Genomic DNA, 23,775 nt, shown 5'->3' with positions numbered 1-23,775 from the left:
AGTGAGGAAGAGCCTATGGACCTCTCAGCCTGGGCTCACTCCTTAGGTAACAAAATAAGAGACCAGGTAACTTCATGGTATGGTAACTGGGCTAAGAGAGGAAAGAGGAAAGGTCATGTGGGAGAATGGGTCAGTGCTTAGAGAGAGTGACCCAGATGGGTGGGGCCTTTTCATTTTCCAGAGCTCAGGCTGTGATTGAACTGTGAGTTTAAAGAGTTCTGGTTGAAGAGGGATGAGAGATTTTCTCAGAGTGGGCTGAGCCCCAGCAGGAGGAAGGTGGAGGGTGAACTGTGGCTAAAAAGCCTAAAAGAAGCTGAAGGGGTTTGAGCTGTGAGTTGAAGCCTCAAGAACTGTGTTTGTTTGTTTTTTTGATGGAACTGCTTGCAGTGTTTTGCCCCCTCCCAAGGGAGAGAAAGGGAGAGGGGGGGAGAAAGAAGACCCAGGGCTATAAAACTGTCCGAAAGGAACCCAGCTGGGTGCTGGAAGCCTGGGAGTTAAAAGTTGTTTTTTTTTTTTCTTGCTGTGTTTGTACCCCTGAGAGGAGCAACAGGGGGACTTGTGAGGTTGGTTTTTTTTGCTTCAAGTATTTTGTCTTTTTGAACTGCTGGACTGTTGGATCCCAAGAAAAATAAAGAACTTGTTAGTTTTGCTTTGAAGTGGATTTCTTTGAGCCCTGCCCTGTGGACTGCAGTGAACCAGGAGGTTGAGTAGCAAGGGTGAAGGGGAGATCCCGAGGACCCTCAGGCAGAGGGGAGGTTCATTTACAGTACTCAATGGAAAGTGGGAGAACAATATCGCAAGATAACACAAATCAAACTCTAACCCGCTATCGGTTTCAGACCCACTAAGGCTTTTCGATGACTTTACAGTTCCGGAAGGAAAAAGGCCTCAAAGAGCTCTCTAATGTGCCATTCTTAGCCGAGCTTAGCCGATCCATTTAATCCTCTCTTCATCATCGACTCTTCATCATAGGGTTAGGGAAGGTTTTTTTAGGCCGATGATGAAGAGAGGATTAAATGGATCCGCTAAGCTCGGCTAAGAATGGCACATTAGAGAGCTCTTTGAGGCCTTTTTCCTTCCGGAACTGTAAAGTCATCGAAAAGCCTTAGTGGGTCTGAAACCGATAGTGGGTTAGAGTTTGATTTGTGTTATCTTGCTCTATTATCATTACTTCAGTTTTAGACAAATTTAGAGTAAGTTTATTCTTACTCATTCAAGTATGTGTCACTTCCAGGTTTATGCTTCCTGCTGAAAAAGCATCATCGATAGCAAACAAAGAATTGATGTCATTCACATAAATGATGATACTCAACCATCAACGCTCGCAAAACTTTACAAAGTGGCATCTCTGTTTATTTCAAATTTTCCATCCAGTAAGCCATACACCATCAAGACATAAAATTGGTCTTTCGTAAGATTGTCCCACATAGGTGGGTATTGTTTTTTCACTAAACCCACTTCTCAAGGGCCTTGCTAAACGTACTGTAAAATTAGAACTGGTGTTTTGCGGAAATATTTCCACAGAGTCATTGCTAGGTACTGTGATGTAGAACCCCTCATCGTCCATGGTTCTCGTGTGCAGCCTTAGATGTCTGTTCCTTGCTGGCCAGCACCCAACTGTTACATTTGTCAGGCCAGTCTCTCCATTTCACTAGAGATTTTGCTAGGAGTGGCCTAGTGGTTAGGGTGGTGGACTTTGGTCCTGGGGAACTGAGGAACTGAGTTCGATTCCTGGCACAGGCAGCTCCTTGTGACTCTGGGCAAGTCAGTTAACCCTCCGTTGCCTGCCGCATTGAGCCTGCCATGAGTGGGAAAGCGCGGGGTACAAATGTAATAAAAATAAAACTTTTTCAATATGGGAGACTTTGTCAGTGTCAGAATTGATTTTTAATATTTCTTCTGGGTAAAAAGAACCTTCCATGGTTCCTCCGTCACGATCATGTAGCTTGTAAACAGGCTTCTGCCTCCTATAAAACCATACGCCATAAAAACAATGCACGACCTAACAAACTTCCAAAAATCATTAAAACCTGTTCAATAAGGCATACCATAATGATCCATCCTAAACACTAGACAACGAAACTTACACCAGAACTGGACAAAACCGAACTCTGTATACCTGACTGCTTCATTTACGTTGGCACTAATTAACACAGTACCACTTTATTTCTCATTCCGGAAATGAATTCTCTATACTTGATTCCTTATTTAATCTGTCACTTATGAACTTTAATGCAATACCACTTTTTGTATTTCTCATCTCGGAAATGGCGATCGCCATTACGGAATAATGTAAGTCACATTGAGCCTGCCAATAGGTGGGAAAATGTGGGCTACAAATGCAACCAATAATAATAATATAAATACCTCATCGGTCCACGTCTGTTTTTGAAAACTGCCTTTGGCTTTCGACTGTCTTATTTGGTCGCCTTTTGCAAAATGTTTCATGACGGTTTCTAGTTTTGCATTCCCTGTATAGATTGTTTTGCAAACCTGCAGAAAATTCTGAGGCATTACATCGATAGGTCTGCCCGTACGGTTCTGTGAAAACTCGGATTATGGCTATGTAGCATGGCCTGCAATACATCTACATAGTGAAACGTGTTGGTGGCGTGAAGTACCACCACATTTTAGACTTCAGTGTGCAGTTCCTTTTCTTTTCAATAGCATTTGTACAGGTTTATTTAAAAAGTCTTTACCTTTATCCATCCGTATCTTTTTAGACTTGCGACTTAAACTAAATACCACTTCACAGCTGGTTTTTGTTTTTAGACGCACGCCTAAGCATATTTTGATAAAATGTCGATAATCGTCAGTATGTATTTATAGCCCTAGTTAAAAGAAGACAGGGCCGATAGATCCACCAAGTCTGCTCGCCACTGAGCGTCCACCTCTGAAACTATGGTTTTGCTTCTTTGGAAACAAATGCAAGACGTTTGGTGTAAGGTATAAGCGTTTTGCCCCCTGAGCCATTCTTTGACATGTTTGAGAGACTTATTATATTTTCTAGAGGCCTGAGCAGAAGCGTGATGCCTCCTAAACTCCCGACTGCCTCTGGATAGGAAGTAAATTATAGTTTGTTTGTTTTTCTACATGACTTCATAGGGCAGTACACATTTCGTCATAAAAAGAGGTGTTTTATTGTAAAAGGTCCTTTGGGATTTGCCAGCTTTTCCTTTCTGCCTGCAGGGATGGAGAGGATGGGGGCTGTGCAGGTGGTCTTCTTTGCTGGGGGGGGGAGGGGGGGGAGCTGGGGAAAACTGTTTTTCCAAGTGCCTTCCCATTTATTTTGAAAACCATGTGCAGAGCTAATGATAACAATGTTCACTACAGTTAAACAAATTGACTGTATCCTGTCAATCTTTCTGCTTTATTTGTCTGTTTCCTTCCTGTTTTCTTTTTCTCTGATTTGTCGACTACTGTTCCGCTGTTCGTATGTATCTATATATGTCTATAGCTATTTCATATACTGTGTTTCATCATATAAACTCCTTTTGCTGCTAAATCTTTGACAATTTGTCTCTTCCTAGCAAACTGCTCTACTTCTCTTTGAAAGCTGTTTTGAGCTTTGAGGCTTCTAGGTTGCTAGGCTGTATAGAGAGAGGTGTGACCAGCAGAAAAAAGGTTTTAATGCCCCTGTATAAGACATTGGTGAGGCCCCACCTGGAGTATTGTGTTCAGTTTTGGAGGCCGTACCTTGCAAAGGATGTTAAAAAAATGGAAGCGGTGCAAAGAAAAGCTACGAGGATGGTATGGGAGTTGTGTTCCAAGACGTATGAAGAGAGACTTGCTGACCTGAACATGTACACCCTGGAGGATAGGAGGAACAGGGGTGATATGATACAGACGTTCAAATATTTGAAAGGTATTAATCCGCAAACGAATCTTTTCCGGAGATGGGAAGGCGGTAGAACGAGAGGACATGAAATGAGATTGAAGGGGGGCAGACTCAGGAAAGATGTCAGGAAGTATTTCTTCACGGAGAGGGTGGTGAACGCTTGGAATGCCCTCCCGCGGGAGGTGGTGGAGATGAAAACGGTAACGGAATTCAAACATGCGTGGGACAGGCATAAAGGAATCCTGTGCAGAAGGAATGGATCCACAGAAGTTTAGCTGAAATTGGGTGGCGGGGGGAAGAGGGGTTGGTGGTTGAGAGGCTAGGATGGGGGAGGGCAGACTTATACGGGGTCTGTGCCGGAGCTGGTGATGGGAGGCGGGACTGGTGGTTGGGAGGCGGGAAATACTGCTGCACAGACTTATACGGTCTGTGCCCTGAAAAAGACAGGTACAAATCAAGGTAAGGTATACACATATGAGTTTATCGTGGGCAGACTAGATGGACCGTGCAGGTCTTTTTCTGCCGTCATCTACTATGTTACTATCAGGCTTATTTTCAAAGCACTTTGGGAGGCTAAGTTCCATAGGTTTCTATGGAACTTTGGGAGGCTAAGTGCTTTGAAAATATGCCTCTATGTTTCCTCTGTTTGGTTTGGGTTGTTGTTGTTTTTTTTCCTTCAAGAAAATGAGAGGCCTCTAAAGAGATGATCTTTTTAAGATGGTTTAAGATGTGTGCAATGTTTTACAATTCTAGTGTGCTTGAGGTATCTATTTCTGGTGGGTTACCTGCAAATAACTGAATGTTATTACACCTAGAACAAACTGTCCCATGGCTCTAATCACAGATCATTGCTATTCAAGAATTTTTGGAAATGCTAGATAAACTGTTCCAGATTATTATTATTACTAAAATAATAATAATAATAATAATATAAACTGGCTCTGTGTGACTTTTTTTTGTTGGACCCTGCAATTTCCACCTATTTGAACTTCCAGGTTCAAAGAGGGGTGACCAAAATGATAAAGGGGATGGAATTCCTCTCATATGAGGAAAGGCTAAAGAGGTTAGGACTCTTCAGCTTGGACAAGACCACTGAGGGGGCATATGATAGAGGTCTACAAACTCCTGAGTGGTGTAGAACGAGTAAAGGTGAATTGATCTTTTTTTCCCCCCCCTCAAAAAGTACAAAGACGAGGGGACACTCAATGAAGTTACATGATAATACTTTTAAAACAAATAGAAGGAAATATTTTTTTTTTACTTGGTGAATAGTTAATCTCCAGAGAGTGTGGTAACACCATAGAGTGATCTAGTGTTTCTCGGTTTAAAAAATGTTTGGACAAATTTCTGGAGGAAAAGTCCATAGTCTGTTATTGAGATGGACATGAGGGAAGCCATTGCTTGTCCATGGGATTGGTAGCATGGAATGTTGCTTCTAATTGAGTTTCTGCCAGGTACTTGTGACCTGGATTGGCCACTGTTGGAAGCAGGATACCAGGCTAGATGGACCACTGGTCTGACCAGTGGCTATTCGTATGTTATGTTTAGAGGGATGGGGCTGGAGGGAGGGAGTCTTCTTTGTTAAAGGAACTGCCGGGGTGGAAAGGGAGGGAGGCATGGGGTAGTCTTCACAAAAGAAACTCCTGTGCATTGTTCTGTAACTATTTTTGCTTCAAAAAGAAAAGTTTGCTTATCTGTAACTTTTCCTACTCAATAAAACCCCAGAAGCTGCTATACATTTCATTCAGGTGACCTTGTCTGCCTGGGATGGAAAGGGAAATGGGACTTGATATACTGCATTTCCAACTACATTCAAAGTGGTTTACATATATTCAGGTACTTATTTTGTACCAGGGGCAATGGAGGGTTAAGTGACTTGCTCAGAGTCACAAGGAGCTGCAGTGGGAATTCAACTCAGTTTTCCAGGATCAAAGTCCACTGCACTAACCACTAGGCTACTCCTAGAGGGGAGGGAGTTGTGGGGTAGTCTTCCTTGGGAGAGGAACCTGTGTTTTGCATGATTTGGGAGGAGGAGGAGCAACAGGAACCTATTTGAGCTCACACAGATGTGGAAACTGTTACAAAGCCTTGAAACAGAAGGGCTGTGAGAGGAGGAGGGAGGTGCAAGGGATATGGGAGGGGGAGTGAAGGGGAGGAGGTCTGGATTCTGTCACACAATACAGCACATCGCTCTGTCAGCTAGGGTTTGTTCTGGGAGCTTGTCAGCCTATTTGAGTTTGCTGATCTTTATGTCTTTTGGTCTGGATGCAGAAAGGAAGGGGGTGTGAGGGATATGTGAGGGGGAGAAGGTGTGGATTCTCTTGCACAATACAGAACATTGCTCAGTCAGCTGGATGTTTGTTCTGGGGGGAGAAAAGGTGGGTGCCTGGGTTAGCGGCATTTTTTACTGAGAGAGTAAAAAACATCTATCTGACACCAGGGCTTGGGGGAGGAGAAGGGAGGGTCTGGGGTCAAGCCTTTTTGTAGCACTATTCAGAAAAAGGAGTGTAAAGTAGTCTGAAGGCTAAAACGTTCCTATGTTGTTTTGCTGTACTGTTCAGAAAAAAGGAGCTTTACTTTGTGTAAAGGCTAAAAAAAATGCCTATTTTATTTCCCGAGAGAGAGAGAGAGTTTTTAAGCTGTTCATGGTCCTCCTAGGCTGTAGAGGGCAGTGTTGGATGCTTTCCCATCACATGACCCCATCCAAGATGGCGTCGAGTGGTATGAAACAGGAAGTAAGTTTATATAGTAACATAGTAAATGATGGCAGATAAGGACATGAACAGTCCATCCAGTCTGCCCAAAAGATAAACTCATTCCGGAATAGGCTTCGCCTTCCTCAGAATGTTGCACAGTTCCTTACAAATCTAAGTAGAGAGGTGTGGAAGCCATGTTAGTCCACTTTTAAAGGTAATCAATAGAAATAAAATAAAACATGGAAAAGAAAATAAGATGATACCTTTTTTATTGAACATAACTTAATACATTTCTTGATTAGCTTTCGAAGGTTGCCCTTCTTCGTCAGATTGGAAATAAGCAAATGTTGGTAGATGACAGTATATATAAGTGAAACATCAAAGCATTTCAGTGACAGTCTAACACCCCATCCTGTTAGACTGTCATTGAAATGCTTTGATGTTTCACTTATATATACTGTCATCTACCAACATTTGCTTATTTCCAATCTGACGAAGAAGGGCAACCTTCGAAAGCTAATCAAGAAATGTATTAAGTTATGTCCAATAAAAAAGGTATCATCTTATTTTCTTGTCCATGTTTTATTTCTATTGATTACAAATCTAAAACACTCCTCCCTGCACATCGCCTCATCCATGCATTGAGACTCCGGAGCTCTGTCTGTCTCTTGGGCCCTGAGCGTGGAACGAGGAGCATTTTGGAAAATGCTACCCTAGAGGTTCTTGATTTGACTCCCCAATGTTCCTCATTTTATTTAACATCTGAGTGAATTTCACCAGCTATTGAGATCATTTAATATGCACAGACGTCGCTGCCATCTTGGAAAAGGGTTTGGCTGTGATATCACTTACTGCGATGTCAGCAAAATAGGTGGGTTTGGAGTGGTGTTATACAAAAGGGGTATGGTTTTGGGGTGTGTGGTCATGCTAATAAGGCGAGGCTATAGGCAGAATTATGAAAAAGGGATGGGGTGTGGGTGGGGCTGTGATATATCCAGTGATGTCATCAAAGGGGGTATGGCAGGATGGGTAGTGGGCAAGGCTTGGGTGGAGAGTGAGTGTGGCCTGGGCAGATCCTTGATTCTGATTGGCTGATGTGACCAGAAGTGGGCATGGCCACTTTCCGTCTCTGTTGACAACGCCCTCATCCTCCCCGTCTCTTCAGCCCGCAATCTCGGAGTCATTTTTGACTCCTCCCTCTCCTTCTCTGCCCATATCCAGCAGACAGCTAAGACCTGTCGCTTCTTCCTCTATAATATTAGCAAAATTCACCCATTCCTCTCTGAACAGACCACCCGAACCCTCGTCCACTCGCTCGTTACCTCTCGTCTTGACTATGCAACCTTCTCCTCGCTGGCCTCCCGCTTAGCCACCTATCCCCCCTTCAATCTGTCCAAAATTCCGCCGCACGTCTTATCTACTGCGTGAACCGATACTCTCATATCACCCCTCTCCTCAAGTCGCTTCACTGGCTCCTGATCCGCTACCGTATACAGTTCAAGCTTCCCCTATTGACCTTCAAGTGCACTCAATCTGCAGCCCCCCATTACCTCTCTACCCTCATCTCCCTGTATGTTCCCACCCGTAACCTCCGCTCTCAGGAAAAATCACTCCTATCTGTACCCTTCTCCACCACCGCTACTCCAGACTCCGCCCCTTCTGCCTCGCATCACCTTATGCCTGGAACAGACTTCCTGAACCCATACGCCGTGTGCCCTCCCTGCCCATTTTCAAGTCCTTACTCAAGGCCCATCTCTTCTCCCTTGCTTTTGGCGCCTAACCATCTTCCCCTTTCCTGATACCTACACTGGCTACATAGCGTGTTACCGTTAGATTGTAAGCTCTCTTGAGCAGGGACTGTCCTTCCCCATGTCTAAACTTGTACAGCGCTGCGTAACCCTGGCAGCGCTATAGAAATGCTAAGTAGTAGTAGTAGTAGTAGTGATAAATTCTAGTGAGGTATATGGCCACCTGTCAAAATCAATTAAAGATAATTAATGGTTGATAAATGCTAGTGAGGTATACTTCTCCTGCAGCTTGCACCTTTATTCTATGTGTGCATGCTGAAGGACTTCTAACAGGAAATATTGCAGAAAGAGCCGTGGAGCCATGCACTGATGGCTGAGCACATGGCTTCTAATTCAAACAGAATGCCCACTTTTTTGCTTTCCAATGCAATAAGCAAATTATATGCAAATTTGATGTGTGCAGAACTTGTGCACCAATCAGGGCGTGCACACTGGATGCAAGTGCACAAAGTTCCATGCTAAGGGCAGCTAGTACTGTTTTATTTATTTATTTATTTGTTGCATTTGTATCCCACATTTGCCCACCTATTTGCAGGCTCAATGTGGCTTATATGGTGCCGTAGAGGCGTTCGCCAACTCCGGTGGAGAGGCAGTTACAAAGTGATGTTGTGGTCAAAAAGGTTCATGTGTTGCAGTCACATTGGGAGTCGTGGGGGAGAAGGGTTATTGTTCACCTCGCACTAGTTTATAACGTGATCCTAAAATGTGTGTAATGCCTTTACTGTTATTCTCAGTCCCAAGGACTATCATTGCTGCAGTTTCCCACTGGAGAAATACATGAGCAATGCACTGTGGGTAGTTCACAGGCAGTGCAACCACACTTGTTTGGCTGTGTAAGAACTGCTATTACTGGTTGTGAGGCTGCTCAGACCTTCTCTCTCTCTCTCTCTCTGCCAAGCTTGGCTCTTTTGTCTTCCTGTTCAGTCTTACTACCTGTCCTCAGAGGTCAGCCAGGTATCTCTAGGACTACCCCTTGCTATTCGATGGCAGGCTCTGTCCCCATTGGTCTCTATCTGCTCCTCCCTGTGTGAAGCCCCACCACTTCTTTGTCCTTTCAGCCACGTGGGGCTTCTTACTCCATTATAGCCAGGGACATGGAGCTAACACCATCTCGCTCCAGACAGCTCTGTCCTGCTGAAAATCCCTGTAACGAACCTGGATTTTTTTACCCTGTGAATATCTTCTTCCAAATGAGATATCGCACATTGCAGTCACCCAGCTTTGGACTATTTCTACCTGTTCAACTACCTTCCCCTCCCCCTGCAATACAACTACCTCTCTCCTCAGATCTCCACCTCCCACAGCCTCCAGATTAAGAAGTCTCTGTATCCTGAACATCTATCTGTGAGTAAATTATCTGTGATTTATTCAATAAAAGAGACTTCATAAAATAATAGAGACTTCAGGTGATTGCTGTGCCAGGGTTATGCACCATGATATTGGGGCTTCTAATTACCAAGCTCCAAGAGTCATGACAGTAATATAGCGTTCTCATTGTGAGCTTTTGTTTCGTTGTGTTGCAGGGTTCGGGTACTTGAGTTGGGTTGGTAGGGTAAGCCTTTTCGAACAGGTTGGTCTTTAGTCATTTCCGAAAGTTAAGGTGGTTGTACGTTGTTTTCACTGCTTTTGGTAGTGCGTTCCACAGTTGTGTACTTATGTAGGAGAAGCTGGATGCATAAGTTGATTTGTATTTGAGTCCCTTCCAGCTTGGGTAGTGGAGGTTTAAGTAAGTTCGTGTTGTTCCGATTGAGTTTCTGGTTGCAGTTGCATGTCAGAGCCGCAAGAAATGATCAGCACACATCTGCACATGTGCTGGAGTATTCCTCTGCAGATAAATATTGATGACATAAATTTATGTGCATAAAATTTTTGTGATATCAATATGTATTGCACAGAACAACATTCAAGCACATACCCAGGTAGTAGTTTTTTTTTCTTCTCGGTCCTGCGAGTAGAACCGTTACTTCCCCTGTTCCCTTTTTTTTATTTTTACTCTTCATGAAAACTATAAGTTGTGGGTACAGTTCTTCTTGCAGCAAAAAGAAAAAAGCGGGCATTAAATTCTCACAGATGATACTGCAGAAGAATGAGGTAACTCTTCTACACCTCCTCAGACCTGGCGTTCGAGTTCCTGCACTGTGCTCACCTTAAAGTCTTCTGTGCGGGTTTCTGCATTAGGAGGAATAGCTATTAACCTCATTATCTTTGATTTTAATATGCTGTGCACTGGTGTCTAATGCAGGGCTATTTTCTGTACAAAACCTATTTCTGCATCGTTCACCCAGAAGGTTGTGCTTAGATGTCACGTTAACTGGGAGCGGAGGAGTAGCCTAATGGTTAATGCAGTGGCCTGAAAACCTGGGGAACTGGCTCCTTGTAACGCCAGGCAAGTCACTTAACCCTCCATTGCCCCTGGTACAAAATAAGTAGCTGAATATATGTAAACCGCTTTGAATGTAGTTGCAAAAACCTCAGAAAGGCTGTATATCAAGTCCCAGTTCCCTTCCCCTATTTGTAGATTCTCCATGGAATGTTGCTATTATTAAGATTCTGTTGCTACTATTTGAGATTCTACATGGAATGTTGCTACTATTGGAGATTCTACATGGAATGTTGCTATTCCACTAGCAACATTCCATGTAGAAGGCTGCGCAGGCTTCTGTTTCTGTGAGTCTGACGTCCTGCACGTACATGCAGGCAGTGGCGTAGCCAGACTGCCAATTTTCGATGGGCCTGAACCCAAAGTGGGTGGGCACAAAATTTTCTCTCTACCCCCCTCCCCCAGCAAAATTTAGTCACGCTAATCAGATGCATTTGTCACACAGAGTAAAGTGCTGCTTTTCAGTGCATCAGATTTCAGACAATTTATTTAATAGCCTAACACCCTTTTCAATGAGCTTTCAGAGGCCAAAACCTCCTGCCTCAGGTCAGTATAATGCTGTTACGGTATCCTCGCCTGACCTAAGGAAGGAAGTATTGGTCTCTGAAACTTCATTAACACAGGTACCATATTACTTTATCCCAGGGGCGTATCTGCGTGGGGCCTCAGGGGCCTGGGCCCCCGCAGATTTTGCCCTGGACCCCCCTACCGCCATCAACCCTCCCCCGCTGCCGTTCTTACTTTTGCTGGCGGGGGACCCCAACCCCCGCCAGCCGAGGTCTGCTTCCACCTGCCGCTGCCTTCAAAACTTCTTCTTCAGCCGGCGGGGGACCCCAAACCCCCGCCAGCCGCCCCGCGCTGTTTAAAATTCATCTTCGGCCTCCGTGGCCGTGCTGCTGGGATAGGCGGCGCTGTTGAAATCCACTTCGGAGTCTGACGTCGTTGTACGTTGTGACGTCGCAGCACGTACAACGTACAACGACGTCAGACTCCGAAGTGGATTTCAACAGCGCCGCCTATCCCAGCAGCACGGCCACGGAGGCCGAAGATGAATTTTAAACAGCGCGGGGCGGCTGGCGGGGGTTTGGGGTCCCCCGCCGGCTGAAGAAGAAGTTTTGAAGGCAGCGGCAGGTGGAAGCAGACCTCGGCTGGCGGGGGTTGGGGTCCCCCGCCAGCAAAAGTAAGAACGGCAGCGGGGGAGGGTTGGCGGCGGGAGGGGGGTGGAGAGACTAAGTTATTGGTGGCGGTGGGGGCGCGGCGGCGGCGGGGGGGGCGCTAAAATGTGCCCCCTCCCTCTGGCTCTGGCCCCCCCTACCGCCGGAGTCCAGATACGCCCCTGCTTTATCCTAAATTAAAAATAAAATTATTTTCTTTACCTTTCTTGTATGGCCATTTACTTTTTCTCATTGTGTCGCTCCCAGTCTCTAGATTCTGCTTTCCTTCGTTTTCGCTTAACTCTTCGTTTCCTGGCCATTTGTCATTTTTCTCTCCTTTTTCTTTGCTTTCTTCAATACTTTTCTGCCTCTCTCTCTGTCCTGATTTAATTCATTCTTACTATCCATTCTTTAATTTCCTTCATCTACTTATGGCTTTTCATCTTTTTCTCACCCTTGTTCTCCCCACGCCCCTTCCTCTTATTCTCCAGTCTTTCATTACTCTCCTTTTCCATCCAGCAGCTCTCTTCTTTCTCTCCCCATTCTTCCAGTCTCCCCTCTCTCTCCCCATCCTTCCAGTAGTCTCCCCTCTTTCTTTCTGCATCCTTCCGTCCAGTGTCACCTCTTTCTCCCTACCCTTCCATCCAGCGTCTTCCCTCTTTCTCTCCCCATCCTTCCATCCATCTATCCTCTCTCCTGATCCTTCCATCTAATGTCTCTCTCCCTCTTTCTAACCAGTGTCTCTGTATCACTCTACCCTTTTCTGTTCAGTGTCCCTTCTCTCTCCACATCCTTCCAGTCTGTCACCTTTCTTTGCATCCTTCCAGTCTCTCTCCCCATCCTTCCATCCAGAGTCTCTCTCCCCATCCATCCGTTTTCCCTCTTTCTCTCCCCATCCTTCCATCTGTTTTCTATCTTTTCTCCCCATCCTTCCATGTTTTCCCTCTTTCTCCCCATCCTTCCATGTTTTCCCTCATTCTCCCCATCCTTCCATGTTTCCCTCTTTCTCCCCATCCTTCCATGTTTTCCCTCATTCTCCCCATCCTTCCATGTTTTCCCTCTTTCTCCCCATCCTTCCATGTTTTCCCTCATTCTCCCCATCCTTCCATGTTTCCCTCTTTCTCCCCATCCTTCCATGTTTTCCCTCATTCTCCCCATCCTTCCATGTTTCCCTCTTTCTCCCCATCCTTCCATGTTTTCCCTCTTTTCTTCGACAAGGCCCGCCCTGCATGCCAGCGCCAGCCCCCATTGCCGGCCACTGCTGCTTTTCCTGTTGAGCAGCAGGGCCGGCGCTACAAAAAGAAGAAGCGCTAACGGCGCTAAGGACCGTAGGACGAGAAATGTTAAAAAAAAAAAAAAGCGCGGCACCGGCAGGCACTGTCTCGGCAGCCTTGAGGCATTGGCTGCTGAGGCATTGGCTGATGGCTCGCAGGCTCCTCCCGCAGACGGGCCCACCCGTAGCTACGCCCCTGCATGCAGGACGTCAGACTCACAGAAACAGAAGCCTGCGCGGCCGCATTGGTGATCTGCAAGGGCAGGCTTCCACGTGCAATGTTGCTAGTGGAGGAGTAGCCTAGCGGTTAGTGCAGTGGACTCTGATTCTGGGGAACTGGGTTCAATTCCCACTGCAGCTCCTTGTGACTCTGGGCAAGTCACTTAACCCTCCATTGCCCCAGGTACAAAATAAGTACCTGAATATATGTAAACCGCTTTGAATGTAGTTGCAAAAACCTCAGAAAGGCGGTATATCAAGTCCAAGTTCCCTTCCCCTATTTGTAGATTCTCCATGGAATGTTGCTATTTGTAGCTTCTAGATGGAATGTTGCTACTATTGGAGATTCTACATGGAGTATTGCTATTCCACTAGCAACATTCCATGTAGAAGCCTGCTCTTGTAGATTTAACATACATAGTAGATGACGGCAGAAAAAGACCTGTAGGGTCCATCCAGTCTGCCCAACAAACTCATGTGTATACCTTACCTTGATTTGACCCTGTCTTTTTCAGGGCACAGACCGTACAAGTCTGCCCAGCACTATCCCCTCCTCCCAACCACCAGCCCCGCCTCCCACCACCGGCTCTGGCACAGACCGTATAAGTCTGCCCAGCACTATTCCCCGCTTCCCAACCACCAGTCCCGCCACCGGATCTGGCACAGACTGTATAAGTATGCCCACCACTATCTTCGCCTCCCAACCACCCTCCCCTCTTCCCCCCACCGGCTCCATCACCCAATTTCGGCTACGCAGCCTCACAGGCTTCTGTTTCTGTTTCTGTGAGAAACAGAACCCTGCCCTTGCAGATGAGCGACACGGCCGCACAGGCTTCGGTTTCTGTCAGTCTGACATCCAGCTCGTACATGCAGGACGTCAGACTCACAGAAACAGAAGCCTGCGCGGCCACATTGGTGATCTGCAAGGGCAGGCTTCCATGTGGAATGTTGCTAGTGGAGGAGTAGCCTAGTGGTTAGTGCAGTGGACTTTGATCCTGGGGAACTGGGTTCGATTCCCACTGCAGCTCCTTGTGACTCTGGGCAAGTCACTTAACCCTCCATTGCCCCAGGTACAAAATAAGTACCTGTATATAATATGTAAACCACTTTGATTATAACCACAGAAAGGCGGTATATGAAATCACCCCTCCCCCCCCCCTTTAACTGCACATTGCCACCTGTGCTAGCTTTTTGCATTGGCCCCTCAGTCACTTCCTTATGACAGCATTCCTGTGGGGAAAACTGTGGAGATTAGAGAGCCAATCTGTGAGTTTTTCTGTGTTGTCATTGTAGAGATGAAGACATGGCCATCGCCAAGTACAATCCCAAGGTTGTTCACTTTGTGATGGGCTCCAGTCGACCTGGAAGCAGAATGTGTCAGCTTGGAAGTTTAGTAGCTAAACACAATGGAGAGGAAGTCCCCAGCAGAGTCCAGACTGCAAGAGACAGTAAGGATGAAAGGTTGGTTTCACGTTGTGGGGATCTGAGCCGATATTCTCTACTTGGCCAAAATGCAAGTCACTGTTTAGCTTTTCACAGATCGAAAGAGTGTTGTCAACTGATTTTCTTTTGCATTTATTAAATCAGTTAATTGTTCATTTTAATGGCCAAAATACTTCTCTCCCTGGGGGCCTGACCCCCCCTCCCCCATTACAGAATTGCCCTTAAGGAGGGCAATTCTGTAATGGGACACATATTTAGGGGCCAGGAAGGCACCTATTTGAAGCCTATTGTATAAACGAAAGTGGGCACCTGGATTCCTTTACAGAACACTAGCTTAATGGCGCAAATCCACATGTGTAATATAGATGTGATTGCTTACACCAGCCATAAATCTGCTGTTCATCATTGTGCCTAGATTGCTAAAAAAACACATGTAAATTATGGTGTTGTAAAATTTACTTACATAACTGTGTGTCCTGCCCACACTACCCAGACTACTACGTGCCACCGCATTTAGACATTCTGTTATAGAATACGTGTAGCTGCAATATTGGCATTTATGTAGGGTTACCACATTTTTGTTGGGATTATTTGTAGTAAATAATTAGCAGATTTTTATACACACAGCTTCAGCTTTAGAAATGTTAATTTCTTTTCTTCATCTCTCTCACATACACCCCAGAATAATTCACTGCTGAGTCACTTTAAAGTTGAATTAACAAAACATCTGTTTACTCACAGTTTTAGTTAGATTGATATTCAGCAGGCTTATATATACATAATATAATACATTTGGTTTATCAGCTCTTTCCATGTGCTTAGATGGTAATGGATGCTCACACCATAGATCCTCAGATTAGGAGAGACCATTAGAGCTCCATGTGCTTGCTGTTCCTAACCACACCACAGGAAGTTGCATGGGTGTGACCTCTCTAGGTAATTCACATCAGAGGTCACAGAGTAATCACAGAGAAAGAAAAAAAAAAAAACATTGCTGACAGACAATGCATGTAAAACACAATACATTATTCCAACAAACCCCTTCTCATGCATAACTGTCATGCAATTATTAATTCATACAAAGTCCAAGCTTTATTCGCAGATTCTCAAAACATTCTCTGGGTAACGGTTTGGTCATGATGTCAGCTGTCATCTCACTGGTGTGACAATAGTGTAGACTGATAACTCCTTCTTTCGCCAGCTCTCGCACGTTGTGATATTTCGTTGCGATGTGCTTGGTGCGTGACTGAACCTTGTCATTCTGTGACAGTCTGATGCAGCTCTGATTATCTTCCATTATCTGGATTGGTCTCTGTTCATCTATTCCAAAATCTAGCAAAAGTTTTTCAATCCACATCAGTTCTCTGCATGCTTCTGATACAGCCACATATTCAGCTTCTGTAGAAGACAGACTCACAATACTTTGTTTATGACTGGCCCATGAAATTTGTACATTTCCATACATAAACACATATCCACTTGTGGATTTATAATCAGAATGATCCCCTGCCCAATCTGAATCACAGTAACATATTAGTTTTGGATTACTATTGGCTGAAATCTTTAATTTACAATCAATGGTACCTTTTAAATACCTTACCATCCTTTTAACTGCAGTCCAATCTGATTTGGTAGGTGAGCTGACCCTTCTGCTCAAAATTCCTACTGCATTTGCTATATCAGCCCTGTATGTGGTAGTCAGATATAAAAGCTTACCTATGGCTGATCTATATTGGATGTTATCTGGTAAAGGTTCTCTTACTGTTTCATCCTTCAGAAAATCAGTGATCATGGGAGTGCTTACAACTTGGGCATCTTGCATACCTAAACTTTCAATAAGCTCATTTATTTTCTGCTTCTGGCTTAGAAGATAAGAACCATCATTTTGTTTCTCAATTTCTATACCAAGATAGTATGACACATTACCAAGTTCTTTTATCTCAACATTCAGGTTTAAATATTTTACAATGTCCTTGTACTCTTGCTCACTTTCGCTTGCAATGAGCAGATCATCAACAAAAGCTAAAATGTATGCATATTGTCCATTTCTGCACCTAGTGTACAAGCATTTATCTGCTTCACCTTGCTTAAATCCTAAATTTGTCAATATTTCATGTAATTTGTCATTCCAACATTTTGCACTTTGCTTTAATCCATAAAGACCTTTGTTTAATTTACACACTAGCTGTCTTTGTTTTGTATTTATGAAACCTGTTGGCTGTTCCATGTACAAGTCTTCAGTTATATCTCCATGAAGAAATGCTGTTTTCACATCAATGTGGTTGACTTGCATGCCTTTTGAGACTGCAATGCTCAGAAGTGTTCTAATTGTCGTGCGTTTCACTACAGGTGCAAACACTTCATCAAAATCTTCTCCATATTTTTGAAGATATCCCTTTGCGACTAATCTGGCTTTATACCTTTCCACTTTTCCTTGTGCATTCCTTTTTAACTTGAATACCCATTTGCATCCTATAGCTTTCTTGCCAGGAGGTAATTTTGTAAGAATCCAAGTTTTATTTTTATGCAATGCATCAATTTCTTCTTGTGCAGCTTTACGCCATTCAGCAGCTTCTTCTGCTGGCATTTTCTCAATCTCATCCCATGTTAAGGGCTCTTGAGCTTCTGCTGACTTTGTTAGGTAAGACAGTCTTGGGGGTGGAACACCTTTGTTTTCCCTGGATGAGCGTCTGACAACAGGTTGGTCTGACCTTTCCGCATCCTCTAAATCTGAGAGTCCTTCTCCAATTGATTCCCCTTCTCCAACTGTACTGTCTTCTTCAATGATCCTTTCTGTATCTGCTTCCTCTGCCTGTTCCTCGTTAGATACAGATGAGTTGCTTTCAGACATCTGCCTTGGTATGGCATTTATATACACTGGCATGTCTATTATGGTTCTAGTTTCATATTCTGGATGATAAGGCTCATCTGGGATAATCCAGCCTTTATCAACCCTTTTGTTTTCATCAAAATATGTAACATGTCTTATGCCAACAATGCAAGTTTTCAGATTCAAAATTCTATATCCTTTGTGTCCTGGAGCATAGCCAACTAAAATGCCCCTTTCTGTTGTGGAATCCAGCTTATGCCTTCTTTGCTTTGGTACATGAGCATATGCTGTACTTCCAAATGTTCTTATGTGTGACAGGTTTGGCTTCCTACCATGCCATGTCTCATGTGGTGTGCGCTCAGCGCCTTTAGTTGGCATTCTGTTTTGTAGGTACACTGCTGTGAGAATGGCTTCCCCCCATAGTCTTTTAGGGAGATTGCTATCTGACAGCATACATCTGGTCATTTCCACAAGTGACCTAAATTTTCTCTCTGCAACAGAATTTTGCTCTGGTGTATAAGCTACTGTTGTGATATGCTGAATGCCTTCTTGTTCTAGAAATGTGCTTATGCTTTGTGAAGTGAACTCACCACCATTGTCGGTCTGAAGAACCTTTGGTTTTCTTTCAAATTTATTGCTCACCATGGCTACGTATTTCTTCAGCATGTCTGTGACTTGACTTTTTTCTTTCAGCAAATAGGCCACACAGTATCTAGAGAAATCATCCAAGAATATTAGCACAAATCTGTTATTTCCCAATGATGGGATATTAAACAGTCCACATAAGTCACTGTGTATTAAGTCCAGTACTTTATTCCTCCTACTTCCTGTGTATGCAGGAAATGAGGGTCTCACACCTTTTTGAGTAACACAGTCTATGCATTTCTCCATTTTACCAGTATCTGCACTTATTTCAATGCCTGTAGCAAGTTGCTTACTGTAAAGATCCTGGATCACCTTAAAATCACGATGTCCCAGGCGGCGGTGCCAGATTTCCAGACTACATTTACCATCATTCTTCCTTACTTGCGCCATATGTGAGGCTTCACCTGAAATGCTCAGTTTATAAATATCATTATGCATAAAAGCTTCAGCATACACTTCATCATTTTTAGAGATTGTGCACTTACTGTTTTCAAAATGAATCACAAATCCCTTCTTATCTAATGTAGATACACTAAGCATATTGCAAACTGCTTGGGGAATATACAAGACATCACTTACAGGAATTTCTTTTGAGGCAGCCATGGGCATAATTATATATATATAAGAAATGATATTAAAAGCTTGAAGTTTGAATTCTCTTCAGTCCTGCAGGTAAAGGAATGCAGGCTGGATTTAATTACTTAGAGAGTCTGGCTCTGTTGAGCTGGAGGTTAAAAGGGTCAGAGAGACTTTCTTTGATTCTTTTGTGAATAATGAAGGCTAGTTCAACATCTGTGTGCTATTAGGCATGCTGAGCAGCCTTTGTAAGCGGGCATGAGTCAGATATATTGTAGTTTAAAGATTAGGCAGAAATACTGTTTAGAGAGAGGCAATAGATTAGAATTTAGAAGTTCTTGATATTTAGAATATGTCTTATAAGGATGCTTATTTTAGAATATGTTTTATTCTGTAATTTCTATGTAGAATATTTGTTCAATTCTTTGTCTGACTTTCTAAGCAAAGACTGCAGTGAAGAGGCCAACATGTGTTTTGAGTTTTCTGTGGTCCTAGCAAGTTCTGTGTAAGAAGCTGATAGGTGAAAAAGGTCAGGAAAAGCTTCTCTTTGATTGATTAGCTAAGTATAGGAATGGTCCTGAAAGTAATAACAAGCTATGCCATTAAGTAAGACTGGCTTTTGACCCCTTTAATGAATGCCAGAGTTCAGCTAGCAGGTAGTATGAAGCTGACTAGGAATATGAGAATAACCAATGTCAGATTGGGCCTCTTAGTCTCTAAGGGAACCCAGTTTAAGCTATAGATGAGAAATCAATCATAATGAGAAATGTAAGAGTTCTAGTGCCATATTGTCTGGCTTGAGGGGCCCCAGGTCAGAGGTCAGTTTGAGAAATATCAAACCTATGTAACTGATATTTTAAAAGTAATGATTGGTTGAGGCAAGGTAGCCAATCTATTCCTTAACCAATTGGAGAGTAAGGGGGGGCTAGGCTAGGAGGGGGATAGAACAGTATTTAAGTGAGAGCAGAAGCAGTTTACGTCAGAAGAAAGCTGGAAGATAACAGGAGAGACAGCAGAAGAGAAGCAGCTGAGACAGAAGCCACATGACACAAAAAGAGCTGAGAGAAGAAAAGAGCTAGAACTGATGTCCTACTGTGTTTGCTGGCAAATAAGAAGATTACTCTCTCATTCTGGTGTGTGCTGTCTGACTCCTGAAGTATCACAAATTCATGTATCAATTCCTGCAACAATTCAACTTCATTAGACACTTTGCATTTTAAGAATCCAATGCCTTTTGCTTGGATCTTAGCAGTCCCTGCGTTTGCAGTATTAAGAATACCTTCTTCTGGACACATTTCCTGAAAAAAATCCTTACAATTGGTTAAATGGCATGTGCTCCCCGAATCCAAAATCCAAGTACTTTCATTTGAATTATTATTTACCATAGTCAAAGATTTTTCTGCCATTAGAAAGCTCTTATGTTTATCATTGTCCTTTGTACATTTCCTGCTTGGAAAATTCTTTTGTTCCATTGGCTTAGGTGAGCTAGAGGGGGTGTTTTGTGTTTCCTTACACCATTTAGATACATGTCCCTCCTTTCCACATGAGTAGCAAATCAGCTTGCCCTTGGGTGGAGTTTTCCCATAGCTCCACCTTCCTCTATTCTTTGCCAAGAAATTTGTTTCATTTCTCTCTGACTGTCTTTGAGAACACATCTCCTCAGAATCATTAATTATGCATTCCTGCCTCAGTTTTGATGCTGCCTGTTCAAAAGATTGCCCTTCAATGGCTTCATTTACAGACCTAAAAACATCAAACTTCTTTGATAGTGAGGTAAAAAGAAATGCTCTTTTCAATGCATCACACATGGGAATTCCAGAAAGTTCTAACTTTTGAAATGAAGACATAAGATGCATAATGTGATCATTACACTTACTTTTATCCCTTAATTTGGTTTCATTCAACTCTGCCATCCAAATTGGTTGCTGTTTTGCATATGTAGTTGCATACATAGTTCTCAGTTTTTCTAAAATTTCCTTTGCTGTATCTTTTGCCTCCACCAATATGGCTTGTTTCTCTGAGAGAGCTTCAAAAAACATGCACTTCACATAATAGTTTGCATTGTCCCATTCAGCCATATTTTCAGCTGTTCTGTTTTGGTCTAAACATATGCTTAATTTCTTTGCTTGAAGGAGACATCCGAATCTTAGCTCCCATTGCTTATAATTATGTTCAGTTAATTTAGGCACCTTGAGAGAGTGGAAAAATGGTGAATTTCTTCCCTCAGCCATTGCTTACTGTTTGGTGTGGGGGGGGGGGGGGGGGAGAGAGAGACAGACTGAATCTTTCTTTTAAAACTTAAGAGAAAAAATTTGGCTTTTTCACTGCCTGGTAATATTTCTCTTTTTCCTTTTTCAATTCCTGGGCTGGGCCCATAACCCTTTTGTTGGATTATTTGTAGTAAATAATTAGCAGATTTTTATACACACAGCTTCAGCTTTAGAAATGTTAATTTCTTTTCTTCATCTCTCTCACATACACCCCAGAATAATTCACTGCTGAGTCACTTTAAAGTTGAATTAACAAAACATCTGTTTACTCACAGTTTTAGTTAGATTGATATTCAGCAGGCTTATATATACATAATATAATACATTTGGTTTATCAGCTCTTTCCATGTGCTTAGATGGTAATGGATGCTCACACCATAGATCCTCAGATTAGGAGAGACCATTAGAGCTCCATGTGCTTGCTGTTCCTAACCACACCACAGGAAGTTGCATGGGTGTGACCTCTCTAGGTAATTCACATCAGAGGTCACAGAGTAATCACAGAGTAATCACAGAGAAAGAAAAAAAAAAAACATTGCTGACAGACAATGCATGTAAAACACAATACATTATTCCAACAATTTTGCTCCCCAAAAAGAAGGACACATGCCCCACCCCATTCCGCCCCCTTTCACGCCCTCGTTCCGCCCCTACTACTACTACTACTATTTAGCATTTCTATAGCGCTACAAGGCATACGCAGCGCTGCACCAACATAGAAGAAAGACAGTCCCTGCTCAAAGAGCTTACAATCTAATAAATAAAAAATAAAGTAAGCAAATCAGATCAATTAATGTGTACAGGAAGGAGGAGAGGAGGGTAGGTGGAGGCGAGTGGTTACAAGTGGTTACGAGTCAAAAGCAATGTTAAAGAGGTGGGCTTTCAGTCTAGATTTAAAGGTGGCCAAGGATGGGGCAAGACGTAGGGGCTCAGGAAGTTTATTCCAGGCGTAGGGTGCAGCGAGACAGAAGGCGCGAAGTCTGGAGTTGGCAGTAGTGGAGAAGGGAACAGATCCATGGAGCGGAGTGCACGGGAAGGGGTGTAGGGATGGACGAGTGTGGAGAGATACTGGGGAGCAGCAGAGTGAGTACATTTATAGGTCAGTAGAAGAAGTTTGAACAGGATGCGAAAACGGATAGGGAGCCAGTGAAGGATCTTGAGGAGAGGGGTAGTATGAGTAAAGCGACCCTGGCGGAAGATGAGACGGGCAGCAGAGTTTTGAACCGACTGGAGGGGGGAGAGGTGACTAAGTTGGAGGCCAGCAAGAAGCAGATTGCAGTAGTCTAAACGAGAGGTGACAAGGGTGTGGATGAGGGTTTTGGTAGAGTGCTCGGAAAGAAAGGGGCGGATTTTACGGATGTTGTAAAGAAAGAAACGACAGGTCTTGGCGACCTGCTGGATATGAGCAGAGAAGGAGAGAGAAGATTCAAAGATGACCCCAAGGTTTCGAGCTGAGGAGACAGGGAGAATGAGAGAGCCATCAACAGAAATAGAAAATGGGGGGAGCGGGGAGGTGGGTTTGGGGGGGAAAATGAGAAGCTCGGTTTTGGTCATATTTAATTTCAGGTGGCGTTGAGACATCCAGACAGCGATGTCAGACAAGCACACTGAAACTTTGGTTTGGATGCAAGGTGAGATATCAGGGGTAGAAAGGTAGATTTGGGAGTCATCAGCATAGAGATGGTAGGAAAAGCCATGGGATGAGATTAATGAACCTCCCCCCATCACACACCCCATCATCCCCCACTCCCCTTACCTTACTACTGCCCTGGTGGTCTAGTGACCTCTACGAGGCAGGAAAGAGCCCCTTGTTTCCTGCCCGGAGCGCTGCCCTGCATGCATCCTTCCTGTTGCTGATGCTCGGTGCCAATTCAAAATGGCCGCCGAGAGTTGAAGTCTCGCGAGGTCACTTCAACTCTCGGCGGCCATTTTGAATCGGCGCCGAGATCACAACAGGAAGGATGCATGCAGGGCAGCGCTCCGGGCAAGAAAGAGGGGGCTCTTTCCTGCCCCGAAGGCGGAAGAGGTCACTAGACCACTAGGGCAGTAGTAAGTAAGGGGAGGGGAGGAGAGGCTAGCAATCTGCCCATTTGTCTGGATTTCTGGACAATTGGCAAAACCCGCCCGGTTGCCCGGACATGTCCTCAAAAAGAGGACATGTCCAGGTAAATCCGGACATATGGTAACCCTACATTTATGCCCCTGTGTGCTGATATTCTGGCCATTTATGTGTGTTCTTGGTGCCTCCTTCTCCCCTAGTTTGTAGGCGATGGGGCCTACCTTTACCTGCAGCCTCTCCAGTGAGATTCCCAAAGATCTTAGCCTCCAGTAATGGCACGCCTGTCTTTCCTCCTGCCAGAATGGGCTCCTCCCTCTCCATGGGCTGCAGCTTAGGAGACACCCTGGATGCCATCAAGGAGAAGCTGAACATTTCTTCTATTGACGAGGTTGTGGCTCACCTTCGGTGAGTACATGATAAATATACTATACTAGCAGAGTTGCCTGATGGGTTATTGGGAATGACTGACAGTCAAACAAAGCCATAAATTGTGTAAAGTATATATTAGATCTGATTTATTGTGAAGCCTCGAGATATATTGAGGGGCATAATCGAACGCGAACACCTATCTCCATGGGCGTCTA

General features: G+C 44.0%; 1 protein-coding gene across 1 annotated transcript in view; it reads left to right on the top strand.

The window, feature by feature from the left end:
* Positions 1–23,775, top strand: part of CCDC24 (coiled-coil domain containing 24) — a 115,364-nt gene that overhangs the window by 40,943 nt on the left and 50,646 nt on the right. Inside the window, exons 4-5 of the mRNA XM_030205355.1 lie at positions 14,662–14,829; positions 23,492–23,596. Of these exons, the coding sequence (XP_030061215.1) occupies positions 14,662–14,829; positions 23,492–23,596 (273 nt within the window). The remainder of the gene's footprint in view (positions 1–14,661; positions 14,830–23,491; positions 23,597–23,775) is intronic.

Source organism: Microcaecilia unicolor, chromosome 6, assembly GCF_901765095.1.
Source record: "Microcaecilia unicolor chromosome 6, aMicUni1.1, whole genome shotgun sequence".
Taxonomy (NCBI): domain Eukaryota; kingdom Metazoa; phylum Chordata; class Amphibia; order Gymnophiona; family Siphonopidae; genus Microcaecilia; species Microcaecilia unicolor.
This window is presented reverse-complemented; position numbering and strand designations above follow the sequence as displayed.